The 22,348-nt window shown below is 40.5% G+C and overlaps 1 protein-coding gene and 1 long non-coding RNA gene across 3 annotated transcripts; both read right to left on the reverse strand.

Moving 5' to 3' along the window:
* Positions 1-99: 99 nt before the first annotated feature.
* Positions 100-10,122, reverse strand: HNRNPU (heterogeneous nuclear ribonucleoprotein U). Of its 2 annotated transcripts, none has more exons than XM_072948620.1 (14): positions 9,260-10,122; positions 8,308-8,419; positions 8,146-8,219; positions 6,076-6,215; positions 5,377-5,476; positions 4,862-4,974; positions 4,272-4,535; positions 3,866-3,985; positions 3,317-3,445; positions 3,049-3,217; positions 2,555-2,809; positions 2,063-2,247; positions 1,641-1,712; positions 100-1,205 (listed from the first exon to the last, which is right to left on the reverse strand). In XM_072948620.1, exons 1-14 carry the CDS (start codon positions 9,891-9,893, stop codon positions 1,152-1,154), a joined length of 2,421 nt encoding a protein of 806 aa, XP_072804721.1. In that variant the 5' UTR covers positions 9,894-10,122; the 3' UTR covers positions 100-1,151. The 2 variants fall into 2 exon arrangements, with proteins under 2 accessions (XP_072804721.1, XP_072804720.1); XM_072948619.1 differs by having other exon boundaries at positions 9,203-10,122.
* Positions 10,123-13,455: 3,333 nt separating this feature from the next.
* Positions 13,456-14,509, reverse strand: LOC140688617 (uncharacterized). The gene is made up of 2 exons (XR_012063316.1): positions 14,386-14,509; positions 13,456-13,735 (listed from the first exon to the last, which is right to left on the reverse strand). It is a non-coding gene; the product is annotated as an uncharacterized lncRNA (long non-coding RNA).
* Positions 14,510-22,348: the final 7,839 nt, after the last annotated feature.

A 22,348-nucleotide genomic window follows, 5' to 3' on the forward strand; every position in this document is an offset into this window, starting at 1 on the left:
AAGAATAAGCTGTCCAGAAAGCACACACTTAAATTTTCTCCTCTTGGGAGTTTCATAAAGGGATTTTGAACCTTGATGGCGAGAATCCCAAAACGAGAGTAAAATGAATTCTTTTTATTGCAAACAAACGTCTAAATTAATTTCTCCACCCACTTTCTTTAGAAAGAAAAAGAAATCAGCAGGCTAAGGAGATACCCATTCAAGAACTGACATGATTAAAAATTAAGATATAAATGGGTGACTCACAATTTCATTAGCTTACAAAGATGGTGGAGTTAACTACTACAAGCACACTAGTTATACAGTATTTTGTGGGAGAAGGGCATACAGACATAGCTAACTTCATATAGATCCCATTAGACAACTGGATTTACAACAAGTTTTTTTAATAAGAAATGGGCAAAGCCAGCTTTCTTTTCAGAATCAAAATGCAGAACAAATGGAAAAATTATGGTATTTAACCTTCACAAGTTTGAGCCTCCACAAATAATGCAACCAAGTTTTACATTTTTAACAGCCCTTCTACATACACTCCATCTTCTCTATCTTGGTTCCAAAATTTACTTTCAGTCCCAATTATGCCAATTCTAATGTTATTTAAAAAGAGCCTTCCCAGTTATTGTCAAAACTACTATTTAGCTTACCCCTCCAACTACTCAGCAAACTAAGAGAGGATGGAGTGTAATATGAGCAGTACAGAGTCTTATGCAATTCATGAGGACCACTTAGTCCTTACATGAATCTGGTTGCTAACATTTCTATTATATTGTGACAATGACTCCCGACTGTTATCTCTGTGAGAAATGGGGGGAGTAAATTCTTAATAAAAGACACCAGGTACAAAGCAACATTTTACTTTTGTTGTGATAAAAAAAAAAGTCACATTTTACAGATAAAATGTAGAACCCTGAAATACTGACACATTCTCTTATCGTGCACAATGCTGAGGTTCTCTTACGATTCACTTTAAAACTGCAATTAAAAATGTACAAAAAAGAAAAGAAAAAAAATCAACCCACAAAGCTTCTAAAAAAGGAACCCGCAGGCACTTCCTCTTGTGGAATGTTTAAAAAGTTAGCCTACTAAAGAAAACAGTCGACTTCTTGTGAAGGTTTTGGAGAAATATGTATCAGTTCGTTTTATTTGGGTATTCAATAATATCCTTGGTGATAATGCTGACTCCATGGCTTCTGACCCCAGAATTGCTGTAAGAGAAAATTTTTTTTTTAAAGAAAAAACATCAATAAGCCACTCAAACTGCTTTTAGGAAATGACAATCTAATTCAGAGTAATTGCTGGAAACAAAATTATACCTGTCATACCTCTGATTTATCAAGCCAGATTTAGTTAGCATTAATATCCCATTATCAATACACATTACAAAAGGAAACATTACAACTTGGTTAGTTTATACAATTAAAACTAGCAGTAAAAACAACCATAATTAAATAATATTACTTTATTAAAAAATACTAAGTTAAACTCCAACCTATTTTGCCTTCAAAGGATAACATTATGGCTACAAGTACAACACAATTCACATCTTGCACCCTGTAATAAACACTTCAATCCCTGCACATCTTTTTTATGAACTCAAAATACAATTATATGTACAAAAAAGCATGTAAGGAATTACTTACACCCTGCTGCCACTGGTTGTAGCCCTGAGATTGATTTTTGTAGCCACGATTGTTTCCTCGTCCTCTGAAGTTCTACGAAAAGGAAAAACAACTTTTAAGAACTCAGCACAGCAAGTTTTCAGGTTTGTAGGTGTAGGGGAGATGAAGGGACATGGCCACAGAAATGGATTGCCAGCCATTAAACTCTAGGTACCCTTTGCCGGATTTGTTCTCAGGCGATTAATTTATTTGTTACGAGGTTATCATCTGACTTGTTGCTAGCTAATGTACCTGAAAAACAACGTTAATTAAATTCGTTTTACCATCACTATGCATACACACTGTGTTCCTTACAATTCTAGCTGAAGCTATGTAACATGTGTTTAATTTTCCAGACTAAATTATATAGAAAATCAGTGTCTGCAAGGACCATAAACCATTACCTGGTTGTAGTTCCCTCTGTTGGGCATTCCACCTCTGTTGTAGTTTCCTCTATTTGAGTAACCGCCTCGGCTGGGAAAAACAGGGCCACGAGGATATGGATAGCCAATTCCACCACTTCCGCCACCGCCACCACCTCTCTGTGGCATATTGCCCCTCCTGTTATATCCACCACGATTTCCAGGAGCTAAAAACGAGACATTGTATTTAATGTGTGTTGTACCTTCTTTATAAACATGACTTACAGTTCTTCTGGACCATTCCTTTAGTTTAGGAGAAAAATGTTTAAAAACAAAAATGTTTAACAACTGATATAACCTAGGTGTGTTTACTATCAAATCACATGAAGATTTTACTAGTTACTAGAGAGCTAGGATCAATGAGGATCAAAAACTTCCTATGTTAAATTCAGCTAAAGAACACAGACCCAAACTAAAAGACCATAGATTATCACTTGTCTCCATCTTGAACCAGATAAATGGAAATCAACTTGCCTCCTCCTCTAAAATTTCCACCACGCATATTGAATCCACCACGTCCTCTATGGCCACCACCTCTGTTAAACTGGTTCTTGCCACTCTTATTTTTATTGCTCTTCTTCGAGCCTGTGTTCTGCTTCTTTTCTGGTGGAAGAGCCTTTTTGCTTTCTTCCTTATATTGCTCCAAAAGTTTTTGGGCTTCCTCCTTCTGAAGTTCAACATAGGTTATTTCATCAAAGCACTCAGCTACTTCTGGCAGAGTAAAGTTTCCTGCAAAAAATTAAGTAAGATTAATCTACAAAGCCATTATATACATATTCACAATCCCAAAGCCTACCATTTTCAGCTTTACTTCTTGCAAAACACTTTATTTTAAAAAGAGAAAAAAATCAAATACACTCATTCACGAAGAGTTAATTTAACTCTTCAATCAGTATTACTGGGAGAAAATTTAAGTTTACAGACATACATCATAGAAGGATATGTAACAGTAGAATTAAATTTCATGCCTTTCATTTTGAGAACTGCATGTTCTGGTAGGTCTTTCCCCTCTACTTCAGCTTTCTTCTGTGTTCTTTGCTTGTAGTCTTCATCTTTTGGGCAAACTACAACAGCTTTTCGTTGGAAGCCTGCAAACAGGCACATTTTTCTCCTCTGGGCAGCAGCAGACACATTTGTCTTAAAAAAAAAAAAAGAAAAGTTTATAACCCTAAACATTAATTCTACACCAAATCCAATTATCAGTTACTTTTTTTTAACTTTAAAGCTACAGCTTACCTGATCCAAAATGAAATTTCGCTTCTTACGGGCAGCAATCTCAATAAACTTTCCTAGACACTGTGGAGCTCTCTGCAACAGTGTGTTCAGTTTTCCAGTATCTGCCATTTGCTTCTTAAAACCTGCCACCTATTTTTAAAAGTAAAATTTCCTTTGAACTTGTGGATCTCAGGGTAAGGTTTTAACATTAGCTTAGATCTATGTGGAAAGCAGGCAACGTTTTAAAATTTAAATACTGCCTTTTCTCATTATTGCTACAAAAAAGGTTATTTTATCATGTAACAACACCCAATCCTACTCAATTCTTTTTACTCAATAGCTGCTGAATGTTAAGAGTTCAAAAAAGTCTATTAAAAAGACAATGAAACCTAGCCAGTGGAAGGCAATTTACCTTACACGTAAAAGCCTACTAAATAACCAATTAAACTTTGTCCAAACTCCTATCTCTAAGGTATTAACAAAATGGATAAAGACAACAGGCAAAAGCATTACCTAGAATACATTCTGGTCTTTTAGAAATGCTGATCATGCCCCAAACATTTTACTTACCATCATTTTATCCATTATGGTATTTGTTCCAAGAATGTTGTATTTACCAGGATTTTCTGCTGCATGTTTAGTAACCCAGGTAGTTTTTCCAGCTCCTGGCAAGCCAATCATCATAACCACCTACAATAGGAAGAAATGTTTCTTCAGCCTAATCATTAGAAACCACCTAATAGTTCTTAAGATGTTTTTTTGAATGCACAAGAACCCAGTTTATGTATCTAAAATCTCACAGCCCTTTAACAAGACAACCTTGTGGGCTACTGAACATTCCACTTAGAGATGACTAAGAGAAAAATCTGAGAACATGTATGGCAAGAAGTAAATTAAAACAGGCCAACCATTCAGCTCTTCTGAGTGTCATTTTTGTCAAGCAAAAGCAATCTTCCATTTTTTTTAAGTGACTTACTTCACAATCTTTCTTCTCTTCAGGCCCCTTTGGTCCTCTAACCCGATCTTCCAAGGGGACATTCTGGATGAAAGTATAGTCTTCAGGTATTGGAAAATACGGCTTTTCCTTCTGACCAAAATTAAATTCAACTGCACAGTTATGGCAGAGAACATGCGGGAAGAGTGGTCGTCCAGCAAGCACTTCCTTACTGATTTTGAAGGCAATGCCAAGATCTTGTCCATTCTTTGCATAGGAGAGTTCTACTTCATCACTTTCAAAGTTCTGTTAATGGAGGGGGGGGGGACTTATTAATGGGTTATAATCTGCTTCTAGTAAGTCTTCTAAAAAAATTCAAAATTCAAGTTAGGAATGAAGCTTATCCTATGGAAAACATATTTTGGTTAAATGTTAAAGGGCTTTCTGGTGGTTATAGAAAAACGAAACACCTATACCCAGAAGAAATATTGTCCTGAAAAATAAACTAGATTTTCAGGTCAAATTCACATAAGTTGTCTAAATGAATTAGCATTGAAAGGTGACACTGATAAAACTTCAAAATACTATCTAATAGCTTGCTACTTATATATAGAAATTTAGCTATGACTTACAGCAAAACATGTAATCACATCATTTTCATCAAACTTCTCTCCATAATCTTCGGTCTCACAGTTGCATGTTTTTATTCCTTTTAGAGAATACCCATAAGAAAACTCTTCTTCACCTAAGAAAACAATTTACTTTCATGAAGTCAATTTTTCAAAACACTCTAATGACCCACATGTTTTAACATTAAAGATGTAGGGTTCAAGACAAATGATGAGTATGTAACCTAATATTCTTTCACTTACATTGACTTTATACTGAAAAGTTAATGAGAGCTATGTGGTTATGTAACTATTCCATGCCATGGATAACCTTCTATTTTAACCATCCGTCATAAACCAAGTAACCATAAAGAAAAAACCTAAAATTTAGCCTGTGCTTACTACGTGTTATTATTATTCATCTCTAAAATACCACCAGAATAAAGAAGAGAGAAAAGATTTAGAATGCCTTCCAGTATAACTACTGAAATCAAACCCTAAACACTTGTGAGAACACAGTACTCAAGCAGAAACTTTACCAAGCAACATTCCACTTGTGGTTAGTGACCAGCCAATCCGAACTTCATGTATGTCAATGTCTTTTGTATACAAATGCCTTACTGGGATCTTCTCTGTAACCTGAAAGTCAAATCATAAGTGATTAAACTGTAAACCAAGGAAGATAAACCACTAAACCAACCCTGGCTTATTTCATTTCGGCAATAGGCTAATTTTTCTCTGGCTACTAAGCACAAAAAGACACCCAGTCTTCCCCACCACTAGCCAACATTTACAAGAACTTTAAAAACTGATGTTAGGGCTTGTAAGTTGAATTTGAAAATAAACCAAACACTTGGTTGATTCACATTTAAAAGAACATTAATGCTGAAATTACATATTCTCAATTCTCAACTGAAAACCAACTAAAGTATCCTTCTGGTACAAAACTAGGAGCCCAGCCAAATTTTTAAAATTTTCAAACCCTTGGTGAGCCTTTCAAGTCGCTGATAAAAAAAAGGAAAGCCCTAAATGAAAAACAGGCTGGCTTTTTAGGGCAACTTTTGATATAACATCTGTAACATCCTCAAATGTTGTAACACATAGGTTCCAAGTCCCTCTTCTAACCCACAAAAACGTCAAAAATTACTTACAAGTTCCACAGATACCCAACAGTGTCATGCAAATGAAAACGCACAAAGGTTCTTATTTATATAAAAAAAAAATCAAAACTGCATTACCTTCATCTCAAAACAGACTTTGCCTTTCGACACACCATAAGATGCCCTTCCTCCAGCCCAAAGAAAAGCAAAACTCTCCATAGTAAGGGAAGAAGCACTGAGGCGATCTCTTGATATTTTAAAGTGTAGATCACAATTATCTGTAATTATACCAAATACCATATTATTTCTTTTGACATCCAGTGTAAGTATCTGCTATGTAGACAAACCTTTATTAAATTCTTTTTACATTTAACATTGCATACATTTTCACAGATCATGCTGAAGCCCCACTCCCACCAAGTCACTCTTGCCAAATTATGAACTAAAGTGTACACTACCTATACAACTAACGAACATCAAGGTTTGATATGTGTATTTAAGTATACAAAATAATCAAGACAATGTGACATTAATACATACCTGCTCTGCTCTTTACCTTGATTTAGAGGCAAGCAGTAGAAGATAGCAGGAAATCAAAGTGAAGCATGCCAGACCAGGTAGAATTTACCAGTGCCACAATAAAACTGAAGGGAGGCCATAACCAAGTATTTCAAAATAAGAATATGAGCTGTTTATTCTGCACTTTATAATTTTAAAACACCAGGGGCTCTAGATTTTAAAGTTTCTCCAAAACTTGTTAAGAAGGCAGTCCCAACCTACAAAGTACGAGCCTGGTCATCTAATGCTGCAGACTATAACAGCATTTCAGGTCCCCTTCCCCCAGGCTTGCCTTTTATATAAAGCTGAAGTAAAACTATTAAAATAACTGTTACTAACAATGGGGGGGGATCCAAAATCCAAAACTAGCTGCCTTTGGGTCACTGGCTCATTAGAATGCACTTTCCAAATTCTCGGTTGAGGGAGCACTAAATTACACTTTAAATGCTTATTGGTGAGAGGAAATTTGTCTGTTTACAGTTTGGAACTCTCCCTAAATTAACTTCACTCCTTAAATTCCTGATCATCATTACAGAATTTATAATTCAATAAAGTGTTTGAACCCAATAATGCACTTAACAAATTGATAGTCCTAGTTGATGAGCTAAAAGCCTTTTATAAGTGTTAGCTTTCTAAATAATTGCTTCATTATCTTGCCAATATTTTAGCAACTAAATTTAACATAAGACTTTCAATCTACTTTTCCATGTGCACTTTTTTCTAAAGACTCCACATCTCAACTGTGTAAAAGCTATGCAGTAAGAAATTAAGACTTAAATTTACAGTCCTGTATGTCTGAATTAAAAACTTTCTATTCCAAAGCATGAGAATCTCTTCTAAGATTCAACTCCCCATACCTACTGGGCAGGTTGACACCTTACCTCTAAGCAATTATTTCTACCCTTTGTTCTATTTAACAGAAAGAATTGTACATTCTGATCAATACTAAACCAACTATTTTTTCTGTATTAAAAAAAATTTAGAAATCTGACAGCCAAGGCCCATTTATAGAGGTTTGCAATACTTCCTTATACTCAATTGCAACCCAACTGGGTAAAGTAGCAGTATTTACAGCGCTGCCATTGATACCATTCGCTGCTGAAGAAAGCTAGTGGCCCAGTGATAGCCCACTGCTGCTGCCCCAGGTCTTTGGAAGAAATCAACTTATTAAAGCAGCAGCTACTGAACTGGAATTGAGAACAAAAGAGCAGTTATTGAGAAAGTAGTATTACAATCTTTCAGAATAGGGAATATGCTTGTGTGCTAATGGGTAGTCATTAATAAATATTTAGCCTAAATAGCTCACTTAATATTAATTCCACAAAAAAGACATTATTTTATTGTAGACGCCTATAATGATAAGCTATAAGTGGTCTTACAAGTTTCCATTAACTAGTCAAAACGCTGGCATTAATTTTACATTCCTACAAACGAGAACTTTAAAGTCACAACCAAAAGAATGATCAAATTGCTAGAGCCTGCAGAATTATCAAATACCACTTCTGCACTATTAGGTGACGGAATCTAAATAAACCACCATCTTCCTACTTTCAAATGAACTGTTCAAACCCATTAAATTTTCTAACATTTTGGAACCAAAAATCACATCTGACAATTAGGGGAGAAAGGGGGAGAAACAGCTTCACTTACAAGTATCAAGACAAACCACCGTGTCATCGAAGTGTTCATCTTCTTCTTCAACAGGTGGCTGAGGAGATTTAGCTCTGAAAAGACAGAATTGTCTCCTGATACAGCTTTCCTTACCAAAGAATAGACTGGGTGACAAATAAAAACTACGTTAGCATCCTCTACCTGCTATACTTGTTCTCTTCGATGTATTCAAAATATCCACGGCCATGATCTTCTCGGGGTCTTTTAACACCTCTCTTTTTATCTCCGCCTTTCTGTTCTGTTTTGCCGTCTCCTACAACACACGACACCCTTTATGACAGACCACGCCAATACACAAACAGAAAAACCTTTTCTGTTTTGAGGCGCAAAAAGCTCGACCTTCCCTATTCATTTTTATAAGCGTTTTTAACCGACGACTCAAAAGCAAATTGGATTGGAGTTAGTGACGCAGTCTAAGGACACTGCTAATTTTGCCAGTCTACTCGAAGATTCGAGAAAGCTAATGAAAACTAGCGCGGCCCAGACGCCGAGCCCACGTGTACCCGGAGAGGGTTCAGGAAGGGGGGAGGGGCCGAAGCGCCCCGCCCGCGCTCCCCTCCCCCACCCGGGCCCGCGCTCCTCGTTCCCCGCGGCCGCATTGTACTGCTCGCCGCCCGCCCCGCCCGGCCCCGCCCGCCGGAAGTGACGTCACGCCGAGCCCGGCGCGCCTTGCACAATACCGCGGCCCGGAGCCGCCATAGCGCGCCGCCGGGGCCCCGGGCCTCCCCTCCCCCCGAGACATGTGCCCGCATCGCGCGCACGCAGCGCGGCGGCGCCACCGCGGCTCCTCCCTCTCCAGCGGCAGCTGCAGCCCCCCCCGCCCCCCCTCGGCTCTCGAGCCACATAATGGAGGCGCTGCCGCCGCCGTCACACACCGAACCGAGGCCTCACGCCTAATCCGGGATTCCCCGCCCCCCGGGGGGCTCCCTCCCGCGGCGGGGCTCCCCCCTCCCCCGGCGGGGCTCCGGCAGGTCTGGACACCGTCCCCTCCCCGCGCGGGCCTCCCGCCGCGCACAACCAACCACGCAGCACTCACCCGCTGCCGGAGCCCCGGGGCGACCGCCGCCTCCGCCGCCTTCCGCCTTCTTCTTACCTCCCGCCTGCTGCTGGCCCTGCCTCGCCCCGGGCGGCGCCACGGTCACCGCGAACAGCGACGTGGGGCCGGTGCTCTTCCCCGCGGCCTCCTTGGCGGCCCCGCGCTGCTGCTGGGGCTGTTGCTGCGGCGCCGCCGGCGGTTGAGACTGCTGCTCCCCGTGGCCGTTCTCGTCGCCCGCGCCTTCCTCCTCGTCTCCGAGCTCATCTTCCCCTTCCTGGAAGCCCTGGTCGTCGCCGTTCTCGTCCTCCGAGGCGGCCTCCTCCTCCTCCATCGGGCCCGAGTCGGCCGCCCCCGCGGCGCCGTTCTCCTCCCCGAGCTCCATCTGGTCGCCATCCAGGGCGGCGATCCCTTCCTCCTCCTCCTCTTCTTCCTCCTCCTCGTCGTCGCCGCCGGCCGCGGCCTCCTGCTCGAGGCCTGCTCCCGAGCGCCCGGCGGAATCCCCGCCCAGGTCTAGACTGCCGTTCCCGGGCTCCATGGCGGGGCGGCCCCCGGCCTCCTCGTCGTCCAACGCGGCCTGGAGACGCTCCATGAGCTCGGCCTTGAGGCCCTTGTCGGACAGGCGCCGCTTCTTGAGCTCCTCTTTCAGCTCCGACACCTTCAGCTTTTTCACATTAACAGGCGAGGAACTCATGGTGAGGCCCCGATTCACCGCTAGGCGCTGGCTCAAACTCGGCTCCGCTCACTCGGCCACTGGCGGCGGCTGCGGCTGCTCCTCGGCCCGGGCGGCGGCTGCGGCTGCGGCTAAAGGTGGGTTCGTGCTGCAGAGCGGACCCGCCTGGTCTCGAACGGCGCCAATTCCTTTCACCGAGTTCGCGAGGGAGACGCGAAGACTCGCCTGGCGCGAACGAGCACGTAACGTCGCCTCGCAGGGGCGGTGCCGCGCACGTAATATAGCTGCCCCGCCCCTGCGCCGGCGGAGCGCCCGCGCTCGCCCCCCCCCCGCCCACGCCATGCTCCCCCGCCCCCACCCGAACCGCGGGCCGGGAGCGCGGCGCCGCGCACTGAGCTTCCAATTGGGGCCGAGGAAACGGAGGAGGAGGAGGAAACCGCCTTCAGTTAAACCGACCCGCTGCAACATCTATTGGCCTTTCCAGTTCTTTGGTGGCGATACTCGTTTTGCTGTTTGCCTTCCAGCCCGGAGGCTGCTTCTGTCCAAATCCTTTTAGTCCTCACCTTGGCATCTTCAGCTCGAATCCGCCACGTTTCCTTTTAAATTGGGCTTATCTATTTCTCCAGCAATTTGTTTAAAACTCCTCAAAATTTTATTTCAGTTTTGATTTGTACAAGTTGGCAATTACTAAGGAAGGAGATTTTCTTCCGCTTAATATTTGGCTTAAGCTTTTCTAGGTCCTGTCTTGCGAATTGAATTTTAAGCTCGGGAAGGGCCTTTCTTTTGTCTCTCCCGCAATCCCTGATGCGGGGCTTGGGAGATAGAGACTTGCTTTGGGAGCGTGTTCTCCGCTCCATACTGCAGAGCGTACTTTAAAGGCCTTGTCATGGCACTCATTGCCGAAGAAGTTAATTAACCCTCCGAATTGCATTTGTGAGTTTTCTCTACCTACCAAAAATATCTGTAAGATTCGTACCGCCCAATTTAGGACCTGGTCATCCAATTATGGAGTCCCGTAGCTAACGATGAGGATGAGACCCCGCTAGATCATACACTGATTCTGTCCCTATTCCTGTAGAAATACTGTTGGCCCAATCATGCTGAAACCCCAGTAAAAGTTCATGAGAAAAAAAGGGCTGGGATTTTGTAAAAAGAAAAATAATCACTCTCAAAAAGAAATGTTATTTTGGTGTATCTTAGAAGTTTAATTTTTCTCTTTATTAACTAAAAGGTGTTATGTTCTTCAAGTTTTAGATAGCGATGCCGGAATTTAGATTTGTGATAGAAGTGAACATCTTAAACCCCAGAGAATCAGCGAGTGGCTAGCCAGTGTTCTAGTCTAGTTCATCCCTGACTAAGGTGGTCAGCTATACACACTATTTGGTGTTTTAGCTGGCATAATAATGCTGCCCCAGTTTTAGTTTGAAATTTGGAAAAACACACACAAATTTGAACTTTCTCCCTTTGGCTAGTATTTAACCGATTAAAAATTTTTATTTTAAAAGTTCAATAGCTTTTAAGAATCATGTATTTTACCATGCAGTCGTATATTAAGATGAAATATAATTTGAGTTGAAATTAATGGTGTACAGTACTAGTAACGCTAAGTTCAAGTTAATGGACAGGGAAAGGATAGCGCCCAAAATAGGAACTTCCTAATAGTGCCAAAAACTCATTTATCCTTTGGTAATAATGTCCTTGGAGCTTATAAACAAGTTCTTTGCCCTTGTTCAAAATGGGAAGAGAGTTACAAGGAGTTTACATGTTCCCTAACTGGATAATTAGTCCCCTAACAAATCAGTTAAATATAGGTATTATAATGGTCATTTAAGTTTATGTATCTTTAGGTATTATATACATTTTAAAATATCAGTGATATGAAAACAATTTTCTATTTAACTGGAAAAAATAAACTATGAATATAAAGTTTGTATATCTAAATATCGATTTAAGAAAATTGTTCTTGGTATGTTAATTCAGCTGTAATAATAAACATGATATAGAACTTTAGATGAATATGAGAAATTTCCATGGCTTTGTCTCAGAGAGCTTTGTGGACTGAGAGCCCAGTGGAGCCTGGAGATCATCTTGGGCCTTTATTTTATGGCTCAGGAAGCTGAGGCCCTCCCTCCCACTCCAGTGTTCTTTCATTGGGCCTTCTTGGACATTTGAAAGAAAAATATTTTTAGTAAATGCTCAAAGAGCCACCGTCTTACTATGTCCTTTTTACAAACAGGTGAAACCTACCATTCAATATTTCACTTTACCACTTGAAAGTACAAATAGTGACTTAATTTTACTAATCGTTTTCTCTTCTTATACTTTTAATGCTGTCATGATAGTCCTGTTCTACAGAGACCAATAAAAGTTTAGGTCACTTTATCCAAATTGCTGAGGGACCTATAAGAATCTCAAAAGTTCCCCCTTTTTGAAATCCTGGAGACTACAAAGAACACAGAGTGGAAAAGAGGGAAAATTAATTCTTAGTAGCAAAATATGATTAGTGAATTACCCATTGGGTAATAGACCTATGACAGGTCATTACAGAGTTAGGGGCTCAGAATACAGAGCTTATATTTTGAGGTCAAAGCAAAGGCACATACCTAAATGTTATAGTTTGTCACACAATTCACTCAGTAAACATTTTTTAGCACCTTTTCTAAGACAGGCACTGGTCTTACTAGGAATACAGCAGTGAATTATGTGATTGTGCCTTCATTCTCTCAGGGAGAGTTAGCTAATAAATAAAACAGAGATGGTAACAAGACTGCAGGGACATGTAAAACAGGAGAGGGGCAGTGTGTGCTGGGTTTGGGGGAGCTTTTCAGTTATAAATGGGGTGGTCAGGGAATCCTAAGGAGCAAGGTAACATTTGAGCAAGTATGTAGAAGAGGTGGTAGGAACAGTAAATAGGCCTGAGGAGAAAGATCGGCAGTGAGATCTGGCAGCTTCAAGACAGGAAAAGAGGCACAGATTGCCAGCAGCCTTGCTGGTGGTTTTGTAAGGACTTTGGCTTTTGCATCCATTGAGAAGACATTGAAGGGTTGTTAGTGAAGTGAACTGACCAGAATGCTAAATTCAATGGACTCAAGATGCTATTCCACTTAACTCTTTGTTTTTTTTGGTATATACAATCAATCCCAATTTAATTTCATAAAGGAAGCAAGAAATACACTGAGATACATTTCCAGTCTTCTTACAAAAATGTGAGAAGTTACAAGTACCGCCAAATTATTATATATTAAAAGTGCACTTTCAAGTAGACAAACAGGAAAGCCCAATTGGAAGGGAGGATGTTTCAAATTCTGGTTAAAAGTACAAGCTTAAAAATCAGACAGACCTCAGTTGCAGTTCCAGCTAGACCACATAGTAGTTATGTGATCTTGCACAAGCTGTTTATGTCTCTATGATATATATCTGATGTATGATATACGTATAGTGTATCTATGTCTATGGTGTATATGTATATGATATATGTATGATATATATGAGAGTACTCCTTTATAAAATGATACCTGCCTCATGAGATTGTTGGGAAAATTCAGAGAGATAATGAATATAAACTCTGAGTACAGGCTGGACATAGTAAGAGCTTAGTAAATATTAGTGTTTATTAGGTAGGTCGAGCAATTTAATGAACTTAAGAAGATCTAGAATTGGATTGTTAAATCTCATTTAGGAAATTATGACTATTTTTTAATCTGTCAATGAATTGTTCATGGTGAGATGTCAGTCTGGGAAAAAGTGAAATGCAACGTGGACGGGAGAGAGCAGGCTTCAATTCTATGCCCGGCACTGCCGCAATAACCAGCTGTGTGTCCTCCAGCAAATTGCACCATCTCTCTGGATGTTCGTTTTCTCATCTATAAACGAAGCAGAGCAGACTTGAACATTTGTAGAGTCCCTCCAGGGAGAACCTTCTATGAGGTTCCTCTATGCTGACTCCAGACTATAAATGGAGACGCATTGTTAAACTTTGAAATATTGGTTATTCATATTCAGGTTTTATTTGTTGCATTTAAAACTTTGCATTAGAGTCTCAAAGAATTTCATAATTAGTAGACATGAAATTTGAACTCATTTTACATTTTTTGTTACGAAAAACTCCCATTTACATTAGACTTAGATACCACAACAGGCTAAAAGTTTTAAATTAAATGGCTTCTGTTTAAATCATCTTGTCTTTGATGTTAGGAATCTCTTCACATAAACTATGTAACTTCTGTAGAATAAGATGTGCCCATTAGAAAGTGGCAGGAGGGGGAGGATATAGTTCAGTGGTAGAATGCCTGCTTAGCATGCACAAGGTCCTGGGTTCAATTCCCCAGGACCTCCATTTAAATAAATAAACAAACAAACTTAATTACCTCCCCTACCAAAAAATAATAAATATATTTTAAAAAGGAAAAAAAGACAGTTGCAGGAAAACCAGAATAATGTAGTTAATAGTAAGATATTAGGGCTTTTCTGATAATTAAAATATTTACCAGGTGAAGACTGATTTAACACTTACCAAAACTTATCTTACATAGAGGCAGGTCAAGTGATGAGTTTATAAAAAGTGTACACTATCACATATTACCAGTGACTAGCCAGAAAAAGATGAAGAAAATATTTAGACCATCTTGAGTCACATAGCCAAGAATGAGATGAAAGATTAAAGTGATTATGACCTCATAAGCTCTCACCTTCTACCTGCAACATGATAATTTGTCTCAAAGTTAGTCCAAGTTCCCTAAGGGCAGAGAGTGAGACACACTTGACTTTTCCAGCACCCGTGCAGTGTCTTCCATCAGCATTTGCCAAGAGCTTGGCACTGAACTGGGAAACAAGATGGGGGCTCAGAAATGAAAAATATCCTCTAAAAATATGTGAACTGTCCTGCAACCCTGACATGAACTGGAGAATTCTTGATTTTAAGACAGAAACAGACTCACAGACATAGAGAACAAACTTATGGTTACTAAGGGGGTGGGAAGGGATAAATTGGGAATTCGAAATTTGCCCCTCTTGGGAAGTGATGGAAATGTTAGCTATATTGATTGTGGTGGTGGTTTCATGGGTATATACATCTATCAAAATTCATCAAATTGTGCATCTGAAATATGTGTAGTTTACTGTACAGGAATCATACCACAATAAAGGTGTCAAAAAGAGTTATCAAAAAATCAAGTAGAGGCTATGATAATAAATTTTATTGACAGAGTCTTCCTGGCATAACACCAGCAAAATAAATAACAAGTACATTTCTTTGCAAGCTCAGCTATTATTATTGTGGGCACCACTAGTGAACACCATGAAGGCTTATCAGTGATCCTAAACTAAACTCTTAGAACTATTAAACAGAGTTTTTTATGGCCCATAAATTTAATTACATGTCCAGGTCCTCTCCCCTCTACACTGACGGTGTTTCTAGTATTTTCCTTCATCAGACCTTGAGTTAAGTTATATCATTTTCTTAAATGTAAGTTCCTAGAACAGGAACTTTCCAACACAAATGCAGAAAGATTTTTACAGTGTAAATACTAGTGATTCTTTTATCATGAGTGGTTTGAAGTTAGCAGCACTCACCATCAGCATGATAATAAAGAGCTGCAGGGAACTGAAGCACTCATTAACAATTCACCAGGGTGAGGGAACTTTTTGTTTGTTTGGGGTGTCTTTTGAAGAGGGGGAGCTAATTAAGTTTATTTATTTTTGATGGCGGTACTGGGGATTGAACCCAGGACCCCCTTAACACTAAGCACGTGCTCTACCATTGGGCTATACCCTTCCCCTCCCCGGGTCTTTTTAAGACCCCACTTAAAGTTCCTGAGCGGCTTCCCAACGCCCTGAAGACAGAGCAGGAAAGCCTCCCCAGCCCTCCAGGAGCTGGCTTCTGCTGCCTGTACAGTCTCATCTCAGGTTTCTCCGTGCTTCATCGCCCAGCAGGACCCCGCTGTTCCCAGGGCTGGCCTGGTGTCCTGCCTGGGGCTGGGCGTCTTCTTGGCCTGGCTAACCCCAACTCATGCTCCAGGTCCCAAAGTCATCCTGATGCCCTCACCAAGCTCTGTCTACCAGACCGAGTTTTATCTCCACCCCCTTTCCCTAACACCTGTTGGTAATACAGACCTACCTCAAAGGAGCGCTGGCAATGCAAAGGGTCTGCTGAGTGAGGACCAGTCAGCAAACGTCAGCTCCCCCAGCTGTTGTTACTGTGTGCTGGTCTCTCTCCCTAGATTGTATCCGCAGGAGGGCAGAGCACATCTGTCTGTAACCCCAGACCTCCCACAGGGAGGAGAACAGAGCTGATCATAGGTGTTCAATAAATGTTGTTGAATGCAGGACTATACAACAATTTGTTGAATGAGGGGAGCAGGGGGAGTTATTGTTTAATGGGTACAGGATTTATGTTTAGGGTGATGAGAAACTTCGATAGATACACCCCCTATGGTTGTATAATGTTGTGCATTGTATTTAATGCCCTTGAACTATACACTGAAAAATGGTTAATTGGTAAATTTTATGTTATGTGTATTTTACCACAATAAAAATTGTGTTGAATGATTGCATAAATTGTTAAGTATTTTGAACCAGGTCCTATCCATTTCTAAGATTTCAATTCAATAAATATTCATTGATAAATAAATCTTCATGGGTAACATGTACAGGTGCACTCTTGGACTTATTTAATAGTCAAGGAAACATACTCAAAATTCAAACCCAATCACCTTTTGTAGGTAAAACATGTTTCAACCAGATAAACAGGTCTGATTTATCTTTGTATTCTAAACAGCTAGCAACACTTAATATGTTCAATTAAGGTTTCTTAATTCAAAAATCAGACATTGATAATGATATAGTGTTTGTTTAGGGCTTTCCCTGTGACCAACTGCTTCCACAAACCTTGTCTCATATCATCGTGGGGGCTCCTTCTCTCTCACCCTGCCTTCTCTTTTCCCTTTCCTTCATCCTTCATGTTAGCATACATACCTTCCTGACTTTGTGTTGCCAGAATCTACACAACTTCCTCAATTTCTTTGTTTTACCAACTAGTTTCAGCTCTCATTCCCACATGGCTAAGCAGAATTTTGCTATTTTATCCCTTGTATAACTTCAACAAAGTCCAAGTCCCAGGAAAGAGTGACTCTTGATTCTGAGGTGGAAATCACATTGCTGGGATAGATAAGGCTAGCTTAGCAGAAGATGGGTTGGGCTCCATGCCCTAGAATCCTGAGAATCCCACCCCACCCCCACCCTTATCCCCGACACCCACCACAATATCTTCTGAGCGTCCTTGAGAGTAACGATCACATATCTCACTTCAAAAAGGAATCACACATCACACTCTTTTCCACTATCTGTAGTTTGTATGGTGATCATGTTTTCTGGTTTCCTTTTTTATTTTTCATGGAATAAACTTCAGTCTTTTTAATGTAAGGAAGTAGATAAGAAGATACTGTATAATGAAAGGAAGCGTTATAAACAGAAGGGAACATCAAAAGTATGAGGTTAAACAGAGTAATAAAGAATAACCTGGGGTGGAGGGAGCTCAATAGAATAAACAGTAAAATGGTAAAAAAGAATAATTCGAGAGTATAGCTCAAGTGGTAGAGTGTATGCTTAGCATACATGAGGTCCTGGATTCAATCCCCAGTACCTCCTCCAAGAATAAATAAGTAAACCTAATTACCTCCACCCACCAAAAAAAAAAAGAAAGAAGGAAAGTATAATCTGGTTTTCCAGGTCTAATGTCAAACAGTGTTACCACCAGGAGAAAAGTCTTACACAGACACTGGCTGACGATAATAAACAAAATAGAAAGAAGTGGAGAGGTGACAAGAGTTGGATTAGAAGCTAGAGACCTCATTGGACTTCCATCAAATCTGATTCCTTTGACACATGGGCAGAGTTTTCATCCTAATATTCCTAATAGATGCAGCATAGCAGAGTGGTTCAGGGCACAGACTTGAGAGACTACAAGAGGTAGAATCATTTTCCCTTTACTTACTAAGTCTTTGAATGTAGGCAAATTTCCTAAACTTTCCATGCCTCAGTTGCCTCATGAAATGAGACTAATTAGAGACACTCATAGAGTTTTTATGAGCATTAGATAAACTGATGTTTGCAAAACACTTAAAATAGTACCAGGCTTCTATTAAATGTTATATCAATGTTTGATAAACAAATAAAATTACAAATCTAGTTAATTCACACCTTAGCACCTTTACCAAACAATTTTCACATACACCACCTCATCAGATTCTCATACTCTGAGATAGTTACATTATTACCTCCATTTTATGGATGGGGAAGTAAGGTTTCCTAAGTGGTTTTTAAGTTAATGGCTTTGACACAAAGTTGATCAAAAAGAAAAATGAACATTTCATATCTTTTATGAGGATCAACTCTCTTTTTCGCTATTGCCACTGCAAAGGGAATGGTGGTTAATCACTTAATTGTTACTTGACAACTATGATAAGAAATGGAATAGTTATCACTGAAATAAAATATAGTTTGTATATGTGCATTTATGATATATGGCATATTGCATGTCTCTCTTCTAAGAGCATTTATCTATTGGTAAGTCCTTTGTTGCTAGGCAACAATATTAATTTCATACATATTAGTCTTAATGGTGTGCATTACACTTGTGCTCCAACTCCTAGTTTGAGTTCAGGCTATGAGCCTGTAGAGGGAATCTCGCTGTGTAGACTCTGGATTGAGAGACTCTTTCCTTTCTTCTCCCAATCCACACCCACACCTGGAGTTATATAAGAAGTCCTTTTTCTACTCTGCAGTTATTAGCATTTCCTCTTTTAAATAGGGTTCTCTGCATGGGCGAAGGTTCTCAGGGCAGCAGAATGAATGACAGAGGCAAGATTGCCTTCCTCGGGCTCTGGCTGCCCCTAGACACTGCAGAATGGTGTTAAACATACAGCCTTGGGAGCAAGGAGCTGGACTGTCTGATTTTAAATCCCAGCAATACCGTTTCCTAGCTGTGTGACTTCAGACGAGACACTCAATCTCTCCCCACTTCCTCATTCACAAGGTGGAGGAAATGGCAGTATCTAACATATTGGGTAGTTGGAAAGATTACATGAGTTAGCGAGTGCTAAGCACTTAGAACAAGCAGGACTCATTGCAAACATCCAATAAATGTTAGCTGTTAGCATTATGTCTATTTTGCTTAACATTCTCATCATCCTCTTATCTAAGTCAATGGCTTTCAAACACTTGCCCATGACCTTCAGGAAGAAATACATTTTATATCACATTCCAGTATATTGACACATAAAAAACTAAATTGAAGTTTCATGAGACATTAATATTCTTAGTACACACATTGTACTCTGTTAATTTCTATTCCCCTTTAAAGAAAAATTACTGGTAGTGGCTCTATGAAATTCATCTCACAACTCACTAATGGGTCCACTTGAAAAGCTCTGCACTCTGACACCTGTGATAGGTAGAATAACACCTCCTCACCTGCCTACAACCCAATCCAGGGGACCTGTGACTATGTTCAGGAACTCTGAAGATGTGACTAGGGTTACAGACTTTGAGGTGGGAAGATCATATTGGATGATCCAGATGGGCCCATTCTAATCACATGAGTCCTTAAAAAGCGGAGACTCTTTCCTGGCTGTGGTCAGAGAGAGATGTGACAGTGGAAGGGTGAGAGATGCCAGGACAGGACTCAGTCTGCCATTGCCAGCTTTGAACATGGGAAAAGTGGGCCATGGGTCAAGGGATGCAGGCATTCTGTAGAACCTGGAAAAGGCATAGATTCTTCCTTAGAGCCTCCAGAAAAGAATGCAGCCCTACAGAGACCTATGTCAGGTTTTCAGACATGTAACCTCCATAACTGTAAGACAATACATTTTTGTTGTTTAAGACACTAGATTTATGATAATTTTTAATTAATTAATTAATTAAAATGGTACTGGGGATTGAACTCAGGACCTCCTGCATGCTAAGCATGTGCTCTACCACTGAGCTCTACCCACACCCTGTGATAATTTTTTAGAGCAGCCACAAGAAACTAATACATTACCTAATCCAGAAAACTTGACTTCACCTTTCACAACTCTCTGCTCCTAGCCCCACTCATTTCGACAAATCCCCTGTTCCTTCTGCTTTTACCTTTGAGTGTCTCTGGAATAATCCATACGCTTTCCCAATTTTCATGGCCGTTGCCCCCATTCAGGGCCTACCAACCCTGTAAAACAAGCTCTCGGCCTGTAAAACATTCTAACTGCTTTCCCTGCTTCTGGGCCCCAACCTCTCCCACACCCCACTCCTCCTGGCTTTCATAGTTGCTAGTTTCCAAACTATCAATGTGATTACCTCTTGGCACTTTTGATGCCTCTCCTCGCCCACAGAAAAAAAATCCAAGGTCTTCAGAGTGATATTCAAAGCACTTCGGATGACCCAGTTCAAATCAAAAAGGACACATTGCCCTGCTGCAATTTTCCCTATTCTGGCTCCTCAAAATCTCATATTTATAAAGTTACTTTACCATCTCACTTTATCACAGTTGGTTGTTCATTTTTTTTCTTTCTGTCTTAAAAAAATTCCTTCCTGGGAACCAAAGAAGGCACAAAGAAGGAGCCCTGCCTGCCAGTCAGCCAGCTCCTTCTGCATCCAAACTAAGAGCTCAGAGTTTGCCATTTCTGTTATGACTCTCCAACCACGATGTGTTTTCTTTTTTAATCAGGGCATTCATGACATAGAGAGCTCTCTCTTCTATGCTTGGGAAAAATAAACAAATCCACTAGGCAGTATATTCTTTATTTGCATCTTTTTATTTGAAAATTTTTCATTCAAAGTTTGTATTTATCTATGCATTTAAAAGGTCCTGCTGGACGTAACATCAAAATGTGAACGATAAAGAAATGCATGATGTTGCCCTCTCCTGCCTCTGGGGCAGGAGTCTCTGCAGCTTCTTTTCAGCCCCACAGGTGAGAAGGAAGGCCATTTCTCCAGTGGAAACCAAAGTCTTCTGTCTTGACCCTGCCCCCAAGGTTTCTCTGGTCCTGCGTGGTTTCCTACACATCCCTGTGGTTTAGCCACCAAAGTCAGATCAAATACACAGTTAAATCTCACCACAGTGAGAGAGAATTTGAGATTACAAACTATACACTGTGGTAGAACCGTGTGTTCATCTGCTAGGGCGGCCGTGGCAAAACACCATAGACTGAGTGGCTTAGATAACAAAAATATATTTCTCACAGTCTGGAGGCTGGAAGTCCAAGATCAAGATTGGTGTCTTCTGAGGCCTCTCTCCCCACTTTGTGGATGGCTGTCTTCTCCCCACGTCCTCATGGGTGTGTCTTCTGAGTACACACATCCCTGGTGTCCCTCTGTCTTTCTCTTCTCATAGGGGCACCAGTGGGATTGGATTAAGGCCTACCCTACTGGACTTAGCTTAACTTAATCACTTCTTTAAAGGCTCTATGTCCCAAAACAGTCACAATCTGAGGGACTGGAGGTTAGGATCTTCACGTATGAATGTGAGTGGTGGGCACACAATTCAGCTCAAAACAAACAGTGAGGATGTGACTTCCTGACACTCAGCCTTGCACAGGCTCAGAGTTCTAACAAATGCCTTCTAGGTGCACCTCAAAGCCCCTCTGTGGTCCTTCTGTTTGGGTAGTCTGTTTTCATTTCCTAGTCTCAGGGCTGGGCTCTAGGCTGCAGCCCTGATCTGGTCTCTTTGATGTGGAAGCTCAGGCATCTCCCCATGTTCTTTGGTTATAACTGCTTCACAGATCACAGCTACCCCAGCATCAACTCAGCTGCCAAACGCTGCTGTAAGCACTCTGTTTTCTCTCCTTTCTTTCTGTCCTTTTGACTTGGATTCTTTTGAAGACTTACCCTAACTAAGCAGTGGACTTTCTGAGATTTGGGTTCCACTCTTCCCTGCCTTTTTTCCTCTATGCCCTTGTTTCCTTTATTTTTTTTTAAATTACTAAAATGTAATACTTTTTTTCAGCACAGTGATTCAGTTATACATATGCATACCTATACTTTTTTTCTTTTTGGATTCTTTTCCATTATACGTTATTACAAGAAATTGAATATAGTTCCCTGTGCTATACAGTAGGTCCTTGTTTTTAATCTATTCTATATATAGTAATGTGTGTCTGTTAATCCCCAACCCCTAGTTTATCCCTTCCATCCCGTCCCCTTTGGTAACTATGGTTTATTTTCTATGTCCATATGTCTGATATTGGTTTATAGATAAAGTTTGTATCATTTTTTTATTCAAATGATATTTGTCTTTCTCTGTCTGACTGACTTCACTCAATATGATAATCTCTAGGTCCATCCACGTTGCTGCAAATGGCATTATTTCATTCTTTTTTATGGCTGAGTAATATTCCATTGCACATATATACTACATTTTCTTTATTCAGTCATCTGTTCTTTAAAAGCAGCTTTTAGAAAACTACTCAGTTCTTTGCTATATGCAGTCACTTAAATCCTACTCA

This window comes from Vicugna pacos, chromosome 23 (genome assembly GCF_048564905.1).
Source record: "Vicugna pacos chromosome 23, VicPac4, whole genome shotgun sequence".
NCBI classification, from domain to species: domain Eukaryota; kingdom Metazoa; phylum Chordata; class Mammalia; order Artiodactyla; family Camelidae; genus Vicugna; species Vicugna pacos.

Bases quoted from the DNA above. Each gene is read 5' to 3' on its own strand.
- HNRNPU (XM_072948619.1), bottom strand. From the start codon at position 9,893: ATGAGTTCCTCGCCTGTTAATGTGAAAAAGCTGAAGGTGTCGGAGCTG. The intron at 4,536-4,861 runs GTAAGTCATAGC...CTCCATTAACAG, and splicing joins ATGTGATTACATGTTTTGCT to AACTTTGAAAGTGATGAAGT. The intron at 1,206-1,640 runs GTAAGTAATTCC...TTTCTCTTACAG, and splicing joins ACAACCAGTGGCAGCAGGGT to CAATTCTGGGGTCAGAAGCC.